At 49.0% G+C, this 21,918-nt stretch overlaps 1 protein-coding gene across 2 annotated transcripts in view; it reads left to right on the forward strand.

Moving 5' to 3' along the window:
* Positions 1-21,918, forward strand: part of LOC142303903 (disintegrin and metalloproteinase domain-containing protein 33-like) — a 119,925-nt gene that overhangs the window by 87,815 nt on the left and 10,192 nt on the right. For both annotated transcript variants that reach the window (XM_075345770.1, XM_075345777.1), the window contains exons 4-15: positions 3,637-3,715; positions 5,369-5,445; positions 5,533-5,722; positions 6,239-6,304; positions 7,964-8,035; positions 8,351-8,517; positions 10,279-10,363; positions 10,491-10,633; positions 15,032-15,209; positions 15,874-15,963; positions 16,047-16,242; positions 21,555-21,663. In XM_075345770.1, coding sequence (XP_075201885.1) covers positions 3,637-3,715; positions 5,369-5,445; positions 5,533-5,722; positions 6,239-6,304; positions 7,964-8,035; positions 8,351-8,517; positions 10,279-10,363; positions 10,491-10,633; positions 15,032-15,209; positions 15,874-15,963; positions 16,047-16,242; positions 21,555-21,663 — 1,452 coding nt within the window. The remainder of the gene's footprint in view (positions 1-3,636; positions 3,716-5,368; positions 5,446-5,532; positions 5,723-6,238; positions 6,305-7,963; positions 8,036-8,350; positions 8,518-10,278; positions 10,364-10,490; positions 10,634-15,031; positions 15,210-15,873; positions 15,964-16,046; positions 16,243-21,554; positions 21,664-21,918) is intronic.

Here is a 21,918-nt window from a genome sequence, read left to right on the forward strand (position 1 = left end):
AGCTCTGATATTTGAGTCTTTTGGGTGATTGAGAACATAGTTGTTGATCAATAATAAAAAAAAATCCGCTAAAATACAACTTGCCTAATAATTCTGCACACGGTGTAATCACAGGCTATGCTCCAGTCACCTCCAGAGCTGCAGTCACTATTCTGCTGTTACATTGTGTCTTATCCTCCAGTCACCTCCAGAGCTGCAGTCACTATTCTGCTGTTACATTGTGTCTTATCCTCCAGTCACCTCCAGAGCTGCAGTCACTATTCTGCTGTTACATTGTGTCTTATCCTCCAGTCACCTCCAGAGCTGCAGTCACTATTCTGCTGTTACATTGTGTCTTATCCTCCAGTCACCTATAGAGCTGCAGTCACTATTCTGCTGTTACATCGTGTCTTATCCTCCAGTCACCTCCAGAGCTGCAGTCACTATTCTGCTGTTACATTGTGTCTTATCTTCAGTCACCTCCAGAGCTGCACTCACTATTCTGCTGTTACATCGTGTCTTATCCTCCCAGTCACCTCTAGAGCTGCACTCACTATTCTGCTGTTACATCATGTCTTATCCTCCAGTCACCTCTAGAGCTGCAGTCACTATTCTGCTGTTACATTGTGTCTTATCCTCCAGTCACCTCCAGAGCTGCACTCACTATTCTGCTGTTACATCGTGTCTTATCCTCCAGTCTCCTCCAGAGCTACAGTCACTATTCTGCTGTTACATTGTGTCTTATCCTCCAGTCACTCCAGAGCTGCAGTCACTATTCTCCTGTTACATTGTGTCTTATCCTCCAGTCACCTTCAGAGCTGCAGTCACTATTCTGCTGTTACATCGTGTCTTATCCTCCAGTCTCCTCCAGAGCTACAGTCACTATTCTGCTGTTACATTGTGTCTTATCCTCCAGTCACCTCTAGAGCTGCAGTCACTATTCTGCTGTTACATTGTGTCTTATCCTCCAGTCACCTCCAGAGCTGCAGTCACTATTCTGCTGTTACGTCGTGTCTTATCCTCCAGTCACCTCCAGAGCTGCAGTCACTATTCTGCTGTTACGTCGTGTCTTATACTGGGAGTGTCTGGATTCTGCTGTTTTTCGCCTGCTCTTGTGGTTCCCGGAGGAGTTCTCCAGGACTCGTCAGCAGAGGGGCCGCACTCTGCTCCCACCGCTCCTACACAGCACAAGAAAAGCCCCTCTCCTCCATGATACATAAAGCGTCCTGTAATCCGGCATCTCGTAGTCTGGAATATCTGATTATTTGGCTTTTACGGATTTCTCTATTGAAATGTGACTGGATGTAGGAAATCAGTGAGATGTCTCCTGTGCTCCGGAGGTGACTGCTGTGATGTTATCCAGAGGATCAGCTTCTGTAACGCACAGAATATACATCCGACACCTGAAGTGACCGCCCGTCTCCTCCATCTTCAGTATTCAGTGACCGCCCGTCTCCTCCATCCTCAGTATTCAGTGACCGCCCGTCTCCTCCATCCTCAGTATTCAGTGATCGCCCGTCTCCTCCATCCTCAGTATTCAGTGACCGCCCGTCTCCTCCGTCCTCAGTATTCAGTGACCTCCGTCCTCAGTATTCAGTGACCGCCCGTCTCCTCCATCCTCAGTATTCAGTGACCTCCGTCCTCAGTATTCAGTGACCGCCCGTCTCCTCCGTCCTCAGTATTCAGTGACCGCCCGTCTCCTCCGTCCTCAGTATTCAGTGATCGCCCGTCTCCTCCGTCCTCAGTATTCGGTGATCGCCCGTCTCCTCCATCCTCAGTATTCAGTGATCGCCCGTCTCCTCAGTCCTCAGTATTCAGTAACCGCCTGTCTCCTCCGTCCTCAGTATTCAGTGACCCCCCGTCTCCTCCGTCCTCAGTATTCAGTGATCGCCCATCTCCTCCGTCCTCAGTATTCAGTGACCGCCCGTCTCCTCCGTCCTCAGTATTCAGTGATCGCCCGTCTCCTCTATCCTCAGTATTCAGTGACCACCCGTCTCCTCCATCCTCAGTATTCAGTGACCGCCCTTCTCCTCCGTCCTCAGTATTCAGTGACCGCCCGTCTCCTCCATCCTCAGTATTCAGCGATCGCCCGTCTCCTCCGTCCTCAGTATTCAGTGACCCCCCCGTCTCCTCCGTCCTCAGTATTCAGTGATCGCCCGTCTCCTCCGTCCTCAGTATTCAGTGACCGCCCGTCTCCTCCGTCCTCAGTATTCAGTGACCGCGCGTCTCCTCCATCCTCAGTATTCAGTGACCGCCCGTCTCCTCCATCCTCAGTATTCAGTGATCGCCCGTCTCCTCCGTCCTCAGTATTCAGTGACCGCCCGTCTCCTCCATCCTCAGTATTCAGTGACCGCCCGTCTCCTCCGTCCTCAGTATTCAGTGACCGCCCGTCTCCTCCATCCTCAGTATTCAGCGATCGCCCGTCTCCTCCGTCCTTAGTATTCAGTGACCCCCCCGTCTCCTCCGTCTTCAGTATTCAGTGATCGCCCGTCTCCTCCGTCCTCAGTATTCAGTGACCGCCCGTCTCCTCCGTCCTCAGTATTCAGTGACCGCCCGTCTCCTCCATCCTCAGTATTCAGTGACCGCCCGTCTCCTCCATCCTCAGTATTCAGTGATCGCCCGTCTCCTCCATCCTCAGTATTCAGTGACCGCCCGTCTCCTCCATCCTCAGTATTCAGTGATCGTCCGTCTCCTCCATCCTCAGTATTCAGTGACCGCCCGTCTCCTCCATCCTCAGTATTCAGTGATCGTCCGTCTCCTCCATCCTCAGTATTCAGTGATCGCCCGTCTCCTCCATCCTCAGTATTCAGTGATCGCCCGTCTCCTCCATCCTCAGTATTCAGTGACCGCCCGTCTCCTCCATCCTCAGTATTCAGTGATCGTCCGTCTCCTCCATCCTCAGTATTCAGTGATCGCCCGTCTCCTCCATCCTCAGTATTCAGTGACCGCCCGTCTCCTCCATCCTCAGTATTCAGTGATCGTCCGTCTCCTCCATCCTCAGTATTCAGTGATCGCCCGTCTCCTCCATCCTCAGTATTCAGTGATCGCCCGTCTCCTCCATCCTCAGTATTCAGTGATCGCCCGTCTCCTCCATCCTCAGTATTCAGTGATCGCCCGTCTCCTCCATCCTCAGTATTCAGTGATCGCCCGTCTTCTCCATCCTCAGTATTCAGTGACCGCCTGTCTCCTCCATCCTCAGTATTCAGTGACCGCCTGTCTTCTCCATCCTCAGTATTCAGTGACCGCCTGTCTCCTCCATCCTCAGTATTCAGTGACCGCCTGTCTCCTCCATCCTCAGTATTCAGTGATCGCCCGTCTCCTCCATCCTCAGTATTCAGTGACCGCCCGTCTCCTCCATCCTCAGTATTCGGTGATCGCCCGTCTCCTCCGTCCTCAGTATTCGGTGATCGTGCGTCTCCTATATCATTGGTATTCTGTATTTGTGTGTGATACATTGTATCCAGGTGTTACATAGATGCACTGATACATTGTATGGTGTGTGATACATTGTATCCAGGTGTTACATTAGATGCACTGATACATTGTATGTTGTGTGTGATACATTGTATGTTGTGTGATACATTGTATCCAGGTGTTACATTAGTTGCCCATGTGGATACAGTGTATATGGAGTAACAACATCTCCTTTCCCCTCAGCCTCCTGCTTTCTCCGGGGTTCACTGAGACGCATTACACCGAGGATGGAGCGATGGTGACTCTGACCCCTAATCACACGGTAAGAAGTTGCAGATGTGTTTCCTGGTAATGAGGGGCAGGAGGCGCCGCTTATCTCTGCCGGGATCAGGGTCACATCCTGTATGATGTACACATTATCTCTGATGAGATGATTCAGGAGGACATCACAGGACATGTCTGCGCTTCCTTCCTGTACAGCTGCAGACTGACGCTGTGCAGACAACTCTTAAAGGTGTATTGCCATATTTGGCATTTATGGCATATCCGCAGCCCATCCACCTGTAAGACCCTCATTACAGGAGCAGAGGATCCGATATCACCCTCTATTCATACAGTGCACTGAGGTTGGGGGTTAGACTCAGGGTCAGGATGGAGGTAGGAGGTAGGTTCAGGGTCAGGACAGAGGTCAGGGGTAGGTTCGTGGTCAGGATGGAGGTCGGGGTAGATTGATGGTCAGGATGGAGGTCAGGGGTAGGTTTGGGGTCAGGATAGAAGTCGGGGGTAGGTTCTGGGTGAGGATGGAGGTTGGGGGTAGGTTCTGGGTCAGGATGGATGTCGGGGGTAGGTTCTGGGTCAGGATGGAGGTCGGGGGTAGGTTCTGTGTCACGATGGAGGTCGGGGGTAGGTTTGGGGTCAGGATGGAGGTCGAGGGTGGATTCAGGTCAGGATGGAGTTCGGGGGTGGGTTCGGGGTCAGAATGGAGGTCAGGGTAGGTTCGGGGTCAGGATGGATGTCGAAGGTGGGTTTGGGTCAGGATGGAGGTTGGGGGTAGGTTCGGGGTTAGGATGGAGGTCTGGGGTAGGTTCGGGGTCAGAATGGAGGTCGGGGGTAGGTTCGTGGTCAGGATGGACGTCGGGGTGAGTTCGGGTCAGGATGGAGGTCAGGGGTAGGTTCGGGGTCAGGATGGAGGTTGAGGGTAGGTTCGGGGTCAGGATGGAAGTCGTGGTAGATTCAGGGTCAGGATGGAGGTCCGGGGTAGGTTCTGGGTCAAGTTGGAGGTCGTGAGGTAGGTTCAGAGTCAGGACGGATGTCGGGGGAGTAAATTCAGGGTCAGGATGGAGGTCGGGGGTAGGTTCTGGGTCAGCATGGAGGTCGGAGGTAGGGTCGGGTCAGGATGGAGGTCAGGGGTAGGTTCGGGGTCAGGATGGATGTCAGGGGTAGGTTCGGGGTCAGAATGGAGGTCAGGGGTAGGTTATGGGTCATGATGGAAGTTGTGGTAGATTCACGGTCAGGATGGAGGTCGAGGGTAGGTTCGGGGTCAAGATGGAGGTTGGGGGGGTAGGTTCAGGGTCAGGATGGAGGTTGGCGGTAGGTTCGGGGTCAGGATGGAGGTTGGGGGTAGGTTCGGGGTTAGGATGGAGGTTGGGGGTAGGTTCGGGGTTAGGATGGAGGTTGGGGGTAGGTTCGGGGTCAGGATGGAGGTTGGGGGTAGGTTCTGGGTCAGGATAAATGTCGGGGATAGGTTCGGGGTCAGGATGGAGGTCGGGAGGTAGGTTCAGAGTCAGGTCAGATGTCGGGGGGTAGATTGAGTTTCAGGATGGAGGTCGGGGGTAGGTTCTAGGTCAGGATGGAGGTCAGGGGTAGGTTCGGGGTCAGGATGGAGGTTGGAGAGGTTTCTCATATGATAGGGGTCGTACTCCTCCCTGGAGGTTTTTAGTCCACCACCTCACGCCTCTTCTTCTCCTCTCCACAGGAACACTGTTACTACCACGGTCGGGTGAAGGGCCACGACTCGTCCTCGGTGGCTCTCAGCACCTGCTCAGGGATCAGGTGAGACTGATGGGGTCTCTGTCAGATGAACCGTCCATTATAATGGCCTGACTCGTAGATTATTACATTTTTCCCTCTTATTTTCAGTGGCCTCATCGTCCTGAGCGCCAACAACAGCTTCTACCTCCATCCTCAGACTGGACCAGGCTCCCGAAGCCACATGCTGTATCAGACCCAGCACCTGCCCATTACCGGAGGGGGCTGCGGGCATGAAGGACACCCCAATCCCGCCGCTCCACACCTAGACGACTTCACCTCCCAGCCTGGACATCGCAGGGTAACGCCGAGCAGTGCTAGATATGGATGTATCTCCCGAGTCTATGGGCCCAGTGTAGCTGAAGCTGACTGGCAGGATTCCCATTAAGGGCAGATTCAGATGGGAGGGTCCCATACCTGCCCCCTTTATCAGCGGAGTATGAGCCGTGCAGCTGGAGTGCTGGACATATAGTCTATAGGACTGGGAGGCGTTGCTCCGGTAAAGGTCAGAGTGCCACCTAGTGGTCATTATATGGAATAGATTCAGGATCACAATGCTTTATCGCCATCTTCTGGCTGAGTGCTGAAGTGTCTCCCACTGTAAAGACTGACAGACTCGTCTTCATACTGCTGTTCTCCAGCATTATGTATCATCTGCACATTTACATGGGTTATTGCTAAAACTTATGGTTGTTATCACAGGAGAAACTAAAACTATCAAAATGATGAAAAAAGCTACCATACTGTTATATTTAATGACACATCTTGGTGTATAACTCTTATAATATGATCCTCACTGCTCTTGCACCCCTTGTAGATGAAGAGGAACGTCTGGGGAGCTCAGAAGTACATGGAGCTGTATATTGTCGCTGACCACTCACTGGTGAGTTTATACACTTATGTAGGCCCCATATTTCTGTCAATCACTTCCCTTTCTCTGGTCCCAGAATCTGATCCTGATAATGCCATAACATTCAGACTTCAGTTCATTCTTCCACCCTTTATTTATAGCCTCTCTTACTTTTTCTTTATATCTTAACTCCTTCTACATTTCATTGATTTGTTCTGGGGTAGTCGTGCACCCCATCGCTGTCCCTTTTTTTTTTTTTACTAAACCGTGCCTAATTTATACAAATTCCCTTTTTCCCTCCTTAAAGGTCCAGTCACACTAAACAACTTACCAGCGATCCCAACAACGATAGGGATCGCTGGTAAGTTGCTAGGAGGTTGCTGGTGAGATGTCACACTGCGACGCTCCAGCGATCCCACCAGCAACCTGACCTGGCAGGGATCGCTGGAGCGTGGCTACACGAGTTGCTGGTGAGCTCACCAGCAACCAGTGTCCCAGCCCCCAGCGCCGCGTGGAAGATGCTGCGCTTGGTAACTAAAGTAAATATCGGGTAACCAACCCGATATTTACCTTGGTTACCAGCGCACGCAGCTACACGTGCACAGAGCAGGGAGCAGCGCACACTGAGCGCTGGCTCCCTGCTCTCCTAGCTACAGCACACATCGGGTTAATTAACCCGATGTGTGCTGCAGCTACATGTGCACAGAGCAGGAGCCGGCACTGACAGTGAGAGCGGTGGAGGCTGGTAACAAAGGTAAATATCGGGTAACCAAGGACAGGGCTTCTTGGTTACCCGATGTTTACCGTGGTTACCAGCCTCCGCAGAAGCCGGCTCCTGCTGCCTGCACATTTAGTTGTTGCTGTCTCGCTGTCACACACAGCGATCTGTGCTTCACAGCGGGAGAGCAACAACTAAAAAATGGCCCAGGACATTCAGCAACAACCAACGACCTCACAGCAGGGGCCGGGTTGTTGCTGGATGTCACACACAGCAACATCGCTAGCAACGTCACAAAAGTCGTGCCTCAGCAGCGATGTTGCTAGCGATGTTGCTTAGTGTGACGGGGCCTTAAGGTTTATAACAATTGTTCAGCTTACATCTGGCAGGTCAGGCTCAGTGCTAGCCACCTGTGTAGCAGAGTCTGGGTGCTCCCTTGTTTTCACACTTTTGTTTTCACCCTCTTCATTGAAAAAGCCATAAAGTTCTGTCTGTAAAGTATCTGCTCAACAGTCGAGTAAGCTGAGGGCAAATATTAAACAAGAGATATTAGAGGATTTCATTTCTTTATTTATATTTTGAGTTTCTCTCTTCGAAAACGTGTGTGTTTCACATCATAATTGGATCTTGGATAATAACAAGACCCCATTGCTGTCCTTTTTTTAAGTTTTGTTTAAAACTTGCCATTTTAAACAAAAATCTCTGTTTGGTTCCTGTAGTTCTGGTCCTTTTCCTTTTCACTAATTCTTTTCTTGCTTATATTATCCTTTCTCTAGTTTTTGGATGGTTTAAGACCCCATTGCGGTCCCTTTTTCTTTAGTTTTTATTAAAGTGCTTCTGATCATGGATTTTTTTATTTTATTTTTACCTTACACCTTTGTGTAAAATTCCTCTGAAATACTTTGTGTTATTAAATGAAATACAATATTTCAGTGGTGATAAACCTAATAATATAAATAATCTTTGGCTTACAGTACTTAAAACAAAACAAGGATCTGGGGCAAACAAAGCAACGCATCAAGGAGATAGCCAACTTTGTTGATAAGGTGAGTCTGGAGCCACAGTTTATGGGCCCATTAAGGGGAAATGGTAACTATCATATGCTAGCCTGTATATCTGGGAAACGCAAAGCTGAACAGTTCTGTAGGTCATTATACAGACTTTTCACTGACCATACCCAAATAGGTCTCCAGACTGTCCATAAAAATGAATGATGGGATTGACTGAGCATGCATGTTCATCTTAAAAGCGATAGAGAGGTAAGAAGATGCCAGACAAGTCTGGCATCAGATACCTCTAAAACATTTTCTTGACTCCCAGGTTGTAGCAGTAACTAGTTTCCTCTCCTTTCTCCTGAACAGTTTTACATGTCAGTAAACATCAAAGTTGCTCTTATCGGGCTGGAGGTCTGGACAGAGAGAGACCTGTGTGACATCCATGTTGACGCCAATGACAGTCTGAGATCTTTCCTAACCTGGAAGCAGAAACTAAAAAGCAAGAAAAAACACGATAATGCCCAGCTAATCACGTCAGTATAAGATCGTCGCCTTGTATATTTGTATATCGCTGTGTTCCATTATTACTACTACTTATCCCTTTCCACCCCATGATATAATATAACATCACTGAGTGGGTGCGTGTATATGGAGCTTTGTAACACAGCCAGCATCTTCCCCTAACAGCATCATTCTGCCCTCAGTGCAGCTGTGTTGTAGTACTATGTTCTGCTATAGTACTATGTAGAATGTTGTAGTACTATGTTCTGCTGTAGTACTATGTACTGTGTTGTAGTACTATGTGCTGTGCTGTAGTGCTATGTTCTGTTGTAGTACTATGTCCTGTTCTAGTACTATGTATTGTTGTATTACCATGTACTGTGTTGTAGTACTATGTACTGTTTTGTAATACTATGTTCTATTGTAGTACTATGTATTGTTGTAGTACTATGTATTGTTGTAGTACTATGTATTGTACTGTACTGTTGTAGTACCATGTACAGTGTTGTAGTAGTATGTACTGTATTGTAGTACTATGTTCTGTTGTAGTACTCTGTATTGTGTTGTAGTACTATGTACTGTTGAAATACTATGTACTGTTGTAGTACCATGTACTGTGTTGTAGTACTAAGTATAGTTGTAGTACTATGTGCTGTGTTGTAGTACTATGTACTGTGTTGTAGTGTCATGTACTGTGTTGTAGTACCATGTATTGTGTTGTAGTGTCATGTACTGTGTTGTAGTACCATGTATTGTGTTGTAGTAGCATGTACTGTGTTGTAGTACCATGTACTGTATTGTAGTACTATGTCCTGTTGTAGTACTATGTACTGTTGTAGTACCATGTACTGCGTTGTAGTACTATGTACTGTCTTGTAGTACTATGTAATACTATATTGTAATACTAGGTTCTGTTGTAGTACTATGTACTGTGTTGTAGTGTTGTAGTACTATGTAGTGTTGTAGTACTATGTACTGTGTTATAGTACCATGTACTATGTTGTAGTACCATGTACTATGTAGTAGTACTATGTACGGTGTTGTAGTGCTATGTACGGTGTTGTAGTGCTATGTACTGTTTTGTAGTGCTATGTACTGTGTTGTAGTAGTATGTACTGTATTGTAGTACTATGTAATACTATGTTCTGTTGTAGTGCTATGTAATACTGTATTGTAGTACTATGTTTTGTTGTAGTGCTGTGTTGTAGTACTATGTTCTGTTGTAGTACTATGTACTGTTTTGTAGTACTATGTATTACTGTATTGTATCACATAGTACAAGTGATCAGCTGGTCACAGGTTCTAGTCCTCCAAGGGAAGAAAAAAAAAAGTTTGTAAAAACATAAATCATCCTCTATTTTTTCTACTTAAAGCTAAAGTAAAAAAAGAAGCATAATTGGTATCACTGCATCAGAAAACACCGATCTAACAAAATGTAAACTTCAATATCCTATACAGGAAAATCCATAATGTAGGGGAAACATGTAACTGCCAAATTGTCACCACTCAGAACCCCCCCAATATAAATGAATGGAATCACAGGACATTAGGACAGGCACAATCCAGCCTCCTGCAGCTCCATCACCATAACAATAACAATAATTCATAGGGTTTGGAAAATGGCGAAAAATAAAAAGCTATTTTTTAAAAACAATTCTGAGATTTTTAAGTTAATGAAATAGTAAACAACTCTGTCATCAGACTGACTCGGAGCCTTTATAACCTCTTCTCTAATAATGTACTGCACATGGGGGGTTACATGATGTTGATTATTTGTGTCTGTCCCTTTTAAGGGGAGTGACCTTCAAAGGAACGACCATCGGGATGGCGCCCCTGGAGGGAATGTGCACTGCAGATAATTCAGGGGGAGTCAGTATGGTAAGAAGCCGCCATTATGTTACTCATTTATCCTTATTTATATCTCCCTTATTAAATGCTTTATACTTTGGCCCCTCCCCCGAGGAGCGTCACTGTAACATTCATGTCTGATTCTGATGGATTCTAGGACCACTCGGAGCTGGCGATTGGCGCGGCGGCCACCATGGCTCATGAGATAGGACATAACTTTGGGTTGAGTCATGACAAGGACCACTGCTGTGTAGAGGCCACCCCTGAACAAGGAGGATGCATCATGGCGGCGGCCACTGGGTGAGTGTGAGGCCTGCGTGCATATAAACAATGTGTGAGGAGTCGGGGTAACCACAAAGCCTCACCAAAAGAGAGGGAACGGCCCGGCACACAGGCAGATACCACAGCAGGCTGCGGTGACACCAAGACATATTATAAGCCGGACCAAGTCACCAGTGATGTGTAATATACGTCTGCAGATACATAGATTTCCCAAAGTAGTAGTGTGAACAAACCCTGAGCAGAACCGTCTGGGAGACAGGGATGACCAGAATCACACCAGCGAAGTCACCACATGCCGAGGAACAGAGCGAGGAACAGAGCGCAGCAGCCTGTAACCTGACACCGAGAAAAAGAAGAACTAACACCATACAGAGGACGCAAGGGAAGGGGTCCTCTCCAGGTCCAGTGCTCAGGGCCATCCACAGGCAGAGACACTAACAGCGATCCACAGGCAGAGACACTAACAGCGATCCACAGGCAGAGACACTAACAGCGATCCACAGGCGGAGACACTAACAGCGATCCACAGGCGGAGACACTAACAGCGATCCACAGGCGGAGACACTAACAGCGATCCACAGGCGGAGACACTAACAGCGATCCACAGGCGGAGACACTAACAGCGATCCACAGGCGGAGACACTAACAGCGATCCACAGGCGGAGACACCAACAGCGATCCACAGGCGGAGACACCAACAGCGATCCACAGGCGGAGACACCAACAGCGATCCACAGGCGGAGACACTAACTGCGATCCACAGGCGGAGACACCAACAGCGATCCACAGGCGGAGACACCAACAGCGATCCACAGGCGGAGACACTAACAGCGATCCACAGGCGGAGACACCAACAGCGATCCACAGGCGGAGACACCAACAGCGATCCACAGGCAGAGACACTAACAGCTATCCACAGGCGGAGACACTAACAGCGATCCACAGGCAGAGACACTAACAGCGATCCACAGGCAGAGACACTAACAGCGATCCACAGGCGGAGACACTAACAGCGATCCACAGGTGGAGACACAGCGATCCACAGGCTGAGACACTAACAGCGATCCACAGGCTGAGACACTAACAGCTATCCACAGGTGGAGACACTAACAGCGATTCACAGGCAGAGACACAGCGATCCACAGGCGGACACACTAACAGCGATCCACAGGCAGAGACACTAACAGCAATCCACAGGCGGAGACACTAACAGTGATCCACAGGCAGAGACATTGACAGCGATTCACAGGTGGAGACACAGCGATCCACAGGCGGAGACATTAACAGCGATCCACAGGCGGAGACATTAACAGCGATCCACAGGCAGAGACACTAACAGAGATCCACAGGCAGAGACACTAACAGAGATCCACAGGCAGAGACACTAACAGCGATCCACAGGCAGAGACACTAACAGCGATCCACAGGCAGAGACACTAACAGCGATCCACAGGCAGAGACACTAACAGCGATCTACAGGCAGAGACACTAACAGCGATCTACAGGCGGAGACACTAACAGCAATCCACAGGCAGAGACACTAACAGCGATCCACAGGCGGAGACACTAACAGCGATCCAAAGGCAGAGACACTAACAGAGATCCACAGGTGGAGACACAGCTATCCATAGGCGGAGACACTAACAGAGATCCACAGGTGGAGACACTAACAGCGATCCACAGTCAGAGACACCAACAGCGATCCACAGGCGGAGACACTAACAGCGATCCACAGACGGAGACACTAACAGCGATCCACAGGCAGAGACACTAACAGCGATCCACAGGCAGAGACACTAACACCGATCCACAGGCGGAGACACTAACAGCGATCCACAGGCAGAGACACTAACAGCGATCCACAGGTGGAGACACTAACAGCGATCCACAGGCGGAGACACCAACAGCGATCCACAGGCGGAGACACTAACTGCGATCCACAGGCGGAGACACTAACAGCGATCCACAGGCAGAGACACTAACAGCGATCCACAGGCGGAGACACCAACAGCGATCCACAGGCAGAGACACTAACAGCTATCCACAGGTGGAGACACTAACAGCGATCCACAGGCTGAGACACTAACAGCGATCCACAGGCAGAGACACTAACAGCGATCCACAGGCGGAGACACCAACAGCGATCCACAGGCAGAGACACTAACAGCTATCCACAGGTGGAGACACTAACAGCGATCCACAGGCTGAGACACTAACAGCGATCCACAGGCAGAGACACTAACAGCGATCCACAGGCGGAGACACTAACAGCGATCCACAGGTGGAGACACAGCGATCCACAGGCTGAGACACTAACAGCGATCCACAGGCTGAGACACTAACAGCTATCCACAGGTGGAGACACTACCAGCGATTCACAGGCAGAGACACAGCGATCCACAGGCGGACACACTAACAGCGATCCACAGGTGGAGACACTAACAGCGATCCACAGGCGGAGACACTAACAGTGATCCACAGGCAGAGACATTGACAGCGATTCACAGGTGGAGACACAGCGATCCACAGGCGGAGACATTAACAGCGATCCACAGGCGGAGACATTAACAGCGATCCACAGGCAGAGACACTAACAGAGATCCACAGGCAGAGACACTAACAGAGATCCACAGGCAGAGACACTAACAGCGATCCACAGGCAGAGACACTAACAGCGATCCACAGGCAGAGACACTAACAGCGATCCACAGGCAGAGACACTAACAGCGATCCACAGGCAGAGACACTAACAGCGATCTACAGGCAGAGACACTAACAGCGATCTACAGGCGGAGACACTAACAGCAATCCACAGGCAGAGACACTAACAGCGATCCACAGGCGGAGACACTAACAGCGATCCAAAGGCAGAGACACTAACAGAGATCCACAGGTGGAGACACAGCTATCCATAGGCGGAGACACTAACAGAGATCCACAGGTGGAGACACTAACAGCGATCCACAGTCAGAGACACCAACAGCGATCCACAGGCGGAGACACTAACAGCGATCCACAGACGGAGACACTAACAGCGATCCACAGGCAGAGACACTAACAGCGATCCACAGGCAGAGACACTAACACCGATCCACAGGCGGAGACACTAACAGCGATCCACAGGCAGAGACACTAACAGAGATCCACAGGCGGAGACACTAACAGCGATCCACAGGCATAGACACTAACAGCGATCCACAGGCAGAGACACTAACAGCGATCCACAGGAGGAGACACTAACAGCGATCCACAGGCAGAGACACTAACAGCGATCCACAGGCGGAGACACTAACAGCGATCCACAGGCAGAGACACTGACAGCGATCCACAGGTGGAGACACAGCGATCCACAGGCGGAGACACAGCGATCCACAGGCAGAGACACTAACAGCTATCCACAGGTGGAGACACTAACAGCGATCCACAGGCTGAGACACTAACAGCGATCCACAGGCAGAGACACTAACAGCGATCCACAGGCAGAGACACTAACAGCGATCCACAGGCAGAGACACTAACAGCGATCCACAGGCAGAGACACTAACAGCGATCCACAGGCAGAGACACTAACAGCGATCCACAGGCAGAAATATTAGCAGTGACCCACAGGCAGAGACACTATCCTTGATCCACAGGCAGAGACACTAACAGCAATCCACAGGCAGAGACACTAACAGCGATCCACAGGCAGAGACACTAACAGCGATCCACAGGCAGAGACTGTCACGGGGTCAATCTCCGATATCACACAATCAGCAGAGAGGGAGATAGGGGAACAATCCAAAGATCCTTTATTCCATGCAAATCAGAAGATCCATAACATAATTCACCATACAGAGGGTAAAGTAGTCCAGTAATGACATAAATGTTCCAGGAGGTTAGTCACAATCCTCCAGCAGTCCTTATGCAGTGAAATCAGGGTGTCTCAATCCCCCTGGGGTGTCAGCTTCTCCCTCAGAGGTTCAATCTTACTCCTTCTCTCTTGTCTTTCTCAGACAGAATGACTAATCCCCTAGGTAAGCAGAGAGTTTGGGTGGCTTCCAGGTCCCTCTCCCCCTCTCCTAGGATCAGAAGCACTGCAGGGGGTGATTAACCTGCAGACAGGACAAATAATACATAGAATAGACAGAGCAACACACCTAAAATACGAACCTACAGAAAATGATACACAACCCACAATATCACACCATCACAACCTCTCCCTCCTTCTCAATAAGTGAGTACGCCATAAGGTCTACACAGACCTCTGGCCACCTCACTTAACTCCATATTGCTCAGCTGTGGATAGTCCCTTGTACACTAACAGCAATCCACAGGCAGAGATACTATCCTTAATCCACAGGCTGCATTGTTGTCTGTGAGAGAATGGTTTCTTTCTCATAGCCTCATGGCTTGATTCCCATTGTACTTTTCCAGACATCCCTTCCCTCGGAAGTTCAGCTCTTGCAGTCAGCAGCAGCTGCGCGGATACTTCCAGAAGGGCGGCGGGATGTGCCTGTTCAATATGCCGGACACCAAGGACCTGGTGATGGCCAAGAAGTGCGGGAACGGCTTCCTGGAGGACGGAGAGCAGTGCGATTGTGGAGAGCCTGAGGTAAGTCTGCACCATGTAGGTGGTCTCGGTACCCTGGTGGTGGTTTCACCATTCTGTAGGTGGTCTCAGTATCTTGGTGGTGGCCTTAGTATCCTTGTGGTGGTTTCACCATCCTGTAGGAGGTCTCGGTATGCTGTAGGAGGTCTCGGTATTTTGTAGGTGGTCTCTGTATCCTGTAGGTGGTCTCACCCTTCTGTAGGTGGTTTCTGTATTCTGTAGGTGGTGTTGGTATCCTGTAGGTGGTCTCGGTATCCTGTAGGTGGTCTCACCTTTCTGTAGGTGGTTTCTGTATTCTGTAGGTGGTGTTGGTATCCTGTAGGTGGTCTCGGTATCCTGTAGGTGGTCTCACCTTTCTGTAGGTGGTTTCTGTATTCTGTAGGTGGTGTTGGTATCCTGTAGGTGGTCTCGGTATCCTGTAGGTGGTCTTGGTATCCTGTAGGTGGTCTCACCATTATTTAGGTGGTCTCAGTATCTTGTAGATAGTCTCGTCTTTCTGTAGGTGGTCTCACCATCCTTTAGGTGGCCTTAGTATCCTGTAGGTGGTCTCAGCATCCTGTAGGAGGTCTTGGTATCCTGTAGATGGTCTCACCATCTAGTAGGTGGTCTCACCAAACAAGATGGTAGTCTCGTCTTAGCTCTTGCTCATAGAGTATGTCTCCTGCAGGAATGCACCAATCCATGCTGCAATGCCAAAGACTGTACCTTAAAGGAAGGCGCCCAGTGTGCGCATGGAGACTGCTGCCAGAACTGCCAGGTGAGGGAGCGCACTGACACTACACATCAGAGATTCTATAAAACGTAACATATACTAAACCATTATTCTCTTTTTATCAATAGCTGAAATCTGCGGGGATCCTCTGTCGTGAGAAGTCGGGGGCTTGTGACCTGCCGGAGTTCTGCCGAGGAGACAACGCCTTCTGCCCGGCCAATGTCTACATGCTGGACGGCTCTCCCTGCGCCATGGGCGAGGCCTACTGTATGAACGGCATGTGCCTGACACACGGACAGCAGTGTCTGCACCTCTGGGGAGCAGGTACATAGAGGCGTAACGTACAATGTTTACAAAAACATTCACACCCAGGAACTTATCAACTAACTTAAATATATATATATACAGTATATATATATATATATATATATATATATATATATATATATATATATATATATATATTAGCTGTAGTACTCGGGATAGTAACTAAGTTTCTCTGTCTTTCTCCCACTCTCCCTCTCTCTCTCTGTCTCTCTCCATTTCTGTCTGTCTCTCTATCTGTCTCTATCTGTCTCTGTCTATCTCTTTCCCCGTCTGTCTCTTTCCCCGTCTGTCTCTTTCCCCGTCTGTCTCTCTATTTTTGTCTGTCTGTCTCTCTCTCTGTGTCTCTGTCTGTCTCTTTCCCTGTCTGTCTCTCTATTTTTGTCTGTGTCTCTCTCTCTCTGTGTCTCCGTCTGTCTCTTTCCCTATCTGTCTCTCTATTTTTGTCTGTGTCTCTCTCTCTGTGTGTCTCCGTCTGTCTCTTTCCCTGTCTGTCTCTCTATTTTTGTCTGTGTGTGTCTCTCTCTGTGTCTCCGTCTGTCTCTTTCCCTGTCTGTCTCTCTATTTTTGTCTGTGTGTGTCTCTCTCTCTCTGTGTCTCTTTCTGTCTCACTCTCTATTTCTCTCTCCACCAATATCATATTACGTCACACATATGCTTCTTATACGATGTTTCCTGCGTTTCCTATAGCAACCAATCACAGCTCCTATTAATAACCTGTAGCTCGCAGCTCCATTCACTTTAATGGAGGCAGGTTTTTGGGTGAATAACTGTAAAGCACGGGGTTACATTTTCCCATCAAAACATAGTCTATGACGTTCCCTGTGTCACATGGGGTGTCTGTACAAAATTTTGTGACTGTACATGCGACGGTGCAGATATTTTTAGCGGACACACAAATACACACACATACAGTACATACATATAAACATACATACACACATACATACTGTATATAAATACACACACACACACACACACATACTTTCAGCTTTATATATTAGATTGGGCTTTTATGTTGATGCCAACACTAAATACAAGAATTTGAGAATCCTGAGTTACCTCCTGTATTATACTCCAGAGCTGCACTCACTATTCTGCTAGTGCAGTCACTGTGTACATACATTACATTACTGATCCTGAGTTACCTCCTGTATTATACTCCAGAGCTGCACTCACTATTCTGCTGGTGCAGTCACTGTACATACATTTTATGCTGATCCTGCACTGACCCCGGGATACCTCTTTGTTGTATTCCTGTGATTGGACACTTGTAGATTCCTGTATTTGGCTTTGGTACATTGGATTCCATTGGATCAGTTTTGTTCAGGATTTGGCTGAAGTAAAGTATCAGCTGATCCCTCAGAGCAGCGATGACGGGGAATCTGATGTCACGTTCAGCAGCCAATGTTGCAGCCGCCTCACAATTCTCACCTTGAATTCTCCATCTTGATGTTCTCTCGTTTCGTCCCTCAGGAGTGCGGCCGCCTCACAGTTCTCACCTTGATTTCTCAGTCTTGATGTTCTCTCGTTTCGTCCCTCAGGAGTGCGGCCGCCTCACAGTTCTCACCTTGATTTCTCAGTCTTGATGTTCTCTCGTTTCGTCCCTCAGGAGTGCGGCCGCCTCACAGTTCTCACCTTGATTTCTCAGTCTTGATGTTCTCTCGTTTCGTCCCTCAGGAGTGCGGCCGCCTCACAGTTCTCACCTTGATTTCTCAGTCTTGATGTTCTCTTGTTTCTTTCCTCAGTGGCACGGCTAGTTCAGAGTTCTCACCTTGAATTCTCCAAATTCATTTTCTCTCGTTTCTTTCCTCAGGAGTGCGGCCGGCTCAGAGTATTCACCTTGAATTCTCCATCTTGATATTCTCTTGTTTCCTCCCCCAGGAGAATGACCACCTCACAGTTCTCACCTTCAATTCTGCATCTTGATGTTCCTCTGTTTCTTTCCCCAGGAGCACGGCCAGCTCAAAGTTCTCTTCTTCTCTCAGGAGCGCGACTGGCTTAGAGTTCTCACCCTGAATTCTCTTTCTTCATGTTCTCTTGTTTCTTACTTCATGAGTGAGGCTGGCTCAGAGGTCTCACCTTGAATTCTCCATCTTGATGTTCCCTCATTTCTTTTCTCAGTGACACGGCAGGCTCAGACATGTCACCTAGAATTCTGCATGTTGATCATCAGACTTGATGTTTTCTCGTTTCTTCTCTCAGTGGCATGGCCGGCTCAGAGATCTCACCTTGAATTCTCCATCTTGATGTTCTCTCGTTTCTTCTCTCAGTGGCATGACCACCTCACAGTTCTCACCTACAATTCTCCATCTTGATGTTCTCTGGGTGTCTCCCCCGGAGCATGGCCGCCAGCTCAGAGTTCTCACCTTGAGTTCTCCGTCTTGATGATCTCTCGTTTCATCCCTCAGGAGCACGGCTGGCTCAGAGATCTCACCTTGAATTCTCCATCTTGATGTTCTCTATTTTCTTCCCCCAGGAGCATGACTACCTCACAGTTCTCTCCTTCCATTCTCCATTTTGATGTTCTCTCGTTTCTTCTCTCAGTGGCACGGCCGGCTCAGAGTTCTCACCTTGAATTCTGAATCTTAATGTTCTCTAGTTTCTGCCCTCAGGAGCGGGGCCAGCTCAGAGTTCTCAGTCTTGATGTTCACTCGTGTCTTCCCTCAGTGGCACGGCCGGCTCAGATATGTCACCTTGAATTCTGCATCTTGATGTTCTCTAGTTTCTCCCCTATGGATCGGGACAAGCTCAGAGTTCTCAGTCTTGATGTTCTCTCGTGTCTTCACTCAGTGGCACGGCCGGCTCAGAGATGTCACCTTGAGTTCTCCGTCCTGATGTTCTTGTGACGCCCCAGGGCTGTGGAGTACTCGGTCCCGGGTGTGTGTGACACTCAGGGAAGTCATGGTCGCAGCCGATGCCCAGTTCCGTGACCCTGGGGGTCGGTCCGAATAAAATGGGGTAAAAATAAAAGAAAAGGGAGAAATAAAAATAAAGAGTTTTTTGACTATGCCACTTGCGGTGTGCAGCCAGATTATTAAAGCCGCCGCTGCAGGGTTCTACTGGGGCTGATGGAGTAGTGCAGCTTAGGTGTTTTGGGCCCTCCGCAAGCAGGGCTAGACCCCAGCAGTGGATGTTTGGGATTGTAGTAGGGAACAGTCAGTGTATGGCTATGTGCGCACGCTGCGTTTTTTTGACGCTGCGTTTTTGTGCGTTTTTGGCCGCTAAAAACGCACAAAAATGCATCTGCATCGAAAAACGCATAAAAAAACGCATGCGTTTTTACCGCGATTTTGTGCGTTTTTGGCTGCGTTTTGCTGTGTTTTTGATCTCTGCGTTTCGCTGCGTTTTTCCAATGCATTGCATGGGCGGAAAACGCAGAAAAACGCAGGAAAGAATTGACATGTCCATTTTTTTTTTCAAGCTCAAAAACGCAGCTTAAAAAAACAGTTGTGTGCGGACAGCAAAACTGAAAACTCATAGACTTTGCTAGGGAAGCAAAGTCATGCAGTTTTGAGGCCAAAAACGCACCCGAAAAACGCGCAAAAATGCCGCGAAAAATGCACTGTGCGCACATAGCCTATGTGTACGGAGGCGATGGGGAAACAGTCCACACCAGTATTACAGTTTTAACTTGCCTTGTCTATACTTTGTTTCAGTGTTTGGACCCGCTGGTGCTGGTTCCAGGTGTTCCCGCTCCCCTTGTTCTCCATGCCAGCTGTGACCTGGGTTGGCTGTCCTCCGTGTACACTCTTTTGTATTGGGTTCCTGTGGCCTAGATCTTCTTGGAAACCCCTCCGTTTCTGTCTTGGTCCTATTGCAGGCAGTCTGGACTATTTAAGGGGGTCAATCCCCGATCCCCTCATTGCTGCTGATGCTTTAGACTCTTTGGTTGGCGATAGACCCTGGAGATCTTTCCACCTGGCAGATTTAACAACTGACCATAAAGTGTCCCGCTGTCCTAGGGTCTGCACCCCGCCTCATGCTGAGTCCTGTGAGCCTAGGTTTCAGACTTCCACAGGTGCCCCGCGGTCCCTGGAACTTTCCACTTCCACAGGTAACCTACGGTCCCTGGAGTCCTGGTTCCTTACTCCACAGTCCCTCACTCCTGTTACAGCACTCCGTTGTTACTTCCGGTCTTTTCCTTTCTTTCTGCACTTTCACTCTCCCACTCCTCCAACTACTACTCTCAACTCCTCTCTCCTTCACTTCCTTTTCTGACTGGACACCACTTCCTCCCGCCAACTTTCTAACTGACCATTGGCCCCTTCCCTTGCTGGGTCTCTCCCAACAGATTGGGTAGCGACTATCCAGTCAGTGCCCATCCCTTTTACCTGTTACTAGGTAGTCTCCCAGTTTGGTATTGGGGTTGTGTATGTGGCCTGAAGGTGCTGGTGTGTTGACTGGCACGGATATTCCAGGGTTTGGGTTTCCACGTTCACATTTGTGGCACCTGGTACCGCAGGGGTGCTATATTCTCTCATTTCTTCCCTCAGCAGCATAGCCAGCTCAGAGTTCTCACCTTGAATTTTCCGTCTTGATGTTTTCTCATTTCTTCTCTCAATAACACGACTGACTCAGAGTTCTCACCCTGAATTCTCTATCTTTATGTTCTCTTGTTTCTTATCTCAGGAGTGCGGCTGGCTCAGAGTTCTCACCTTGAATTCTGCATCTTTATGTTCTCTCGTTTCTTCCCTCAGGAGCGGGGCCGGCTCAGACATCTCACCTTGAATTCTCCATCTTTATGTTGTCTCGTTTCTTCCCTCAGGAGCAAAAACGGCTCAGAGTTCTCACCCTGACTTCTCCATCTTGATATTCTCTCGTTTCTTCCCTCAGGAGCGGGGCCGGCTCAGACATCTCACCTTAAATTCTCCATCTTTATGTTGTATCGTTTCTTCCCTCAGGAGCAAGAACGGCTCAGAGTTCTCACCCTGACTTCTCCATCTTGATATTCTCTCGTTTCTTCCGTCAGGAGCGGGGCCGGCTCAGACATCTCACCTTGAATTCTCCATCTTTATGTTGTCTCCTTACTTCCCTCAGGAGCAAAAACGGCTCAAAGCTCTCACCTTGAATTCTCCATCTTTATGTTGTCTCGTTTCTTCCTCCAAGAACGCGGCTGGCTCAGAGTATTCACCTTCAGTTCTGCATCTTGATATTCTCTCGTTTCTTCCCTTAGGAGCGGGGCTTGCTCAGACATCTCACCTTGAGTTCTCTGTCTTGATGTTGTCCCATTTTTTCCCCCAGGAGTGTGGCCGGCTCAGAGTTCTCCCCTTGAATTCTCCATCTTGATGTTGTTCCATTTCCTCCCCTAGGAGCGCGGCCTGCTCAGGACATCTGCTTCATTGATGTGAACAAGGCCGGGGATAAATACGGAAACTGCGGGAAAGACGCCCAGGGAAAATTCCTGAAGTGTAAATCTAAGTGAGTGACACGAAGGATGAGGTAATAATGACTGATGGGAATCATTGTGTCTCTGACTAAGAGCAGTGCTCCCAGGAGACACAATGCTTCAGAGCCCACTCATCCCACCACTCCGGGTATGTGGCGCTCCACCAGCCCCTGGTGCCCGAAAGCGTCGGGTGAATGATTCCCTGGACACTGGAGTGGGAGACGCCTTCACAGGATCACTCAAAGGTCATCATGGGGGGAGACGGTAGGATAAGAAGCATCACATAT

Source organism: Anomaloglossus baeobatrachus, chromosome 1, assembly GCF_048569485.1.
Source record: "Anomaloglossus baeobatrachus isolate aAnoBae1 chromosome 1, aAnoBae1.hap1, whole genome shotgun sequence".
Classification (NCBI taxonomy): Eukaryota; Metazoa; Chordata; class Amphibia; order Anura; family Aromobatidae; genus Anomaloglossus; species Anomaloglossus baeobatrachus.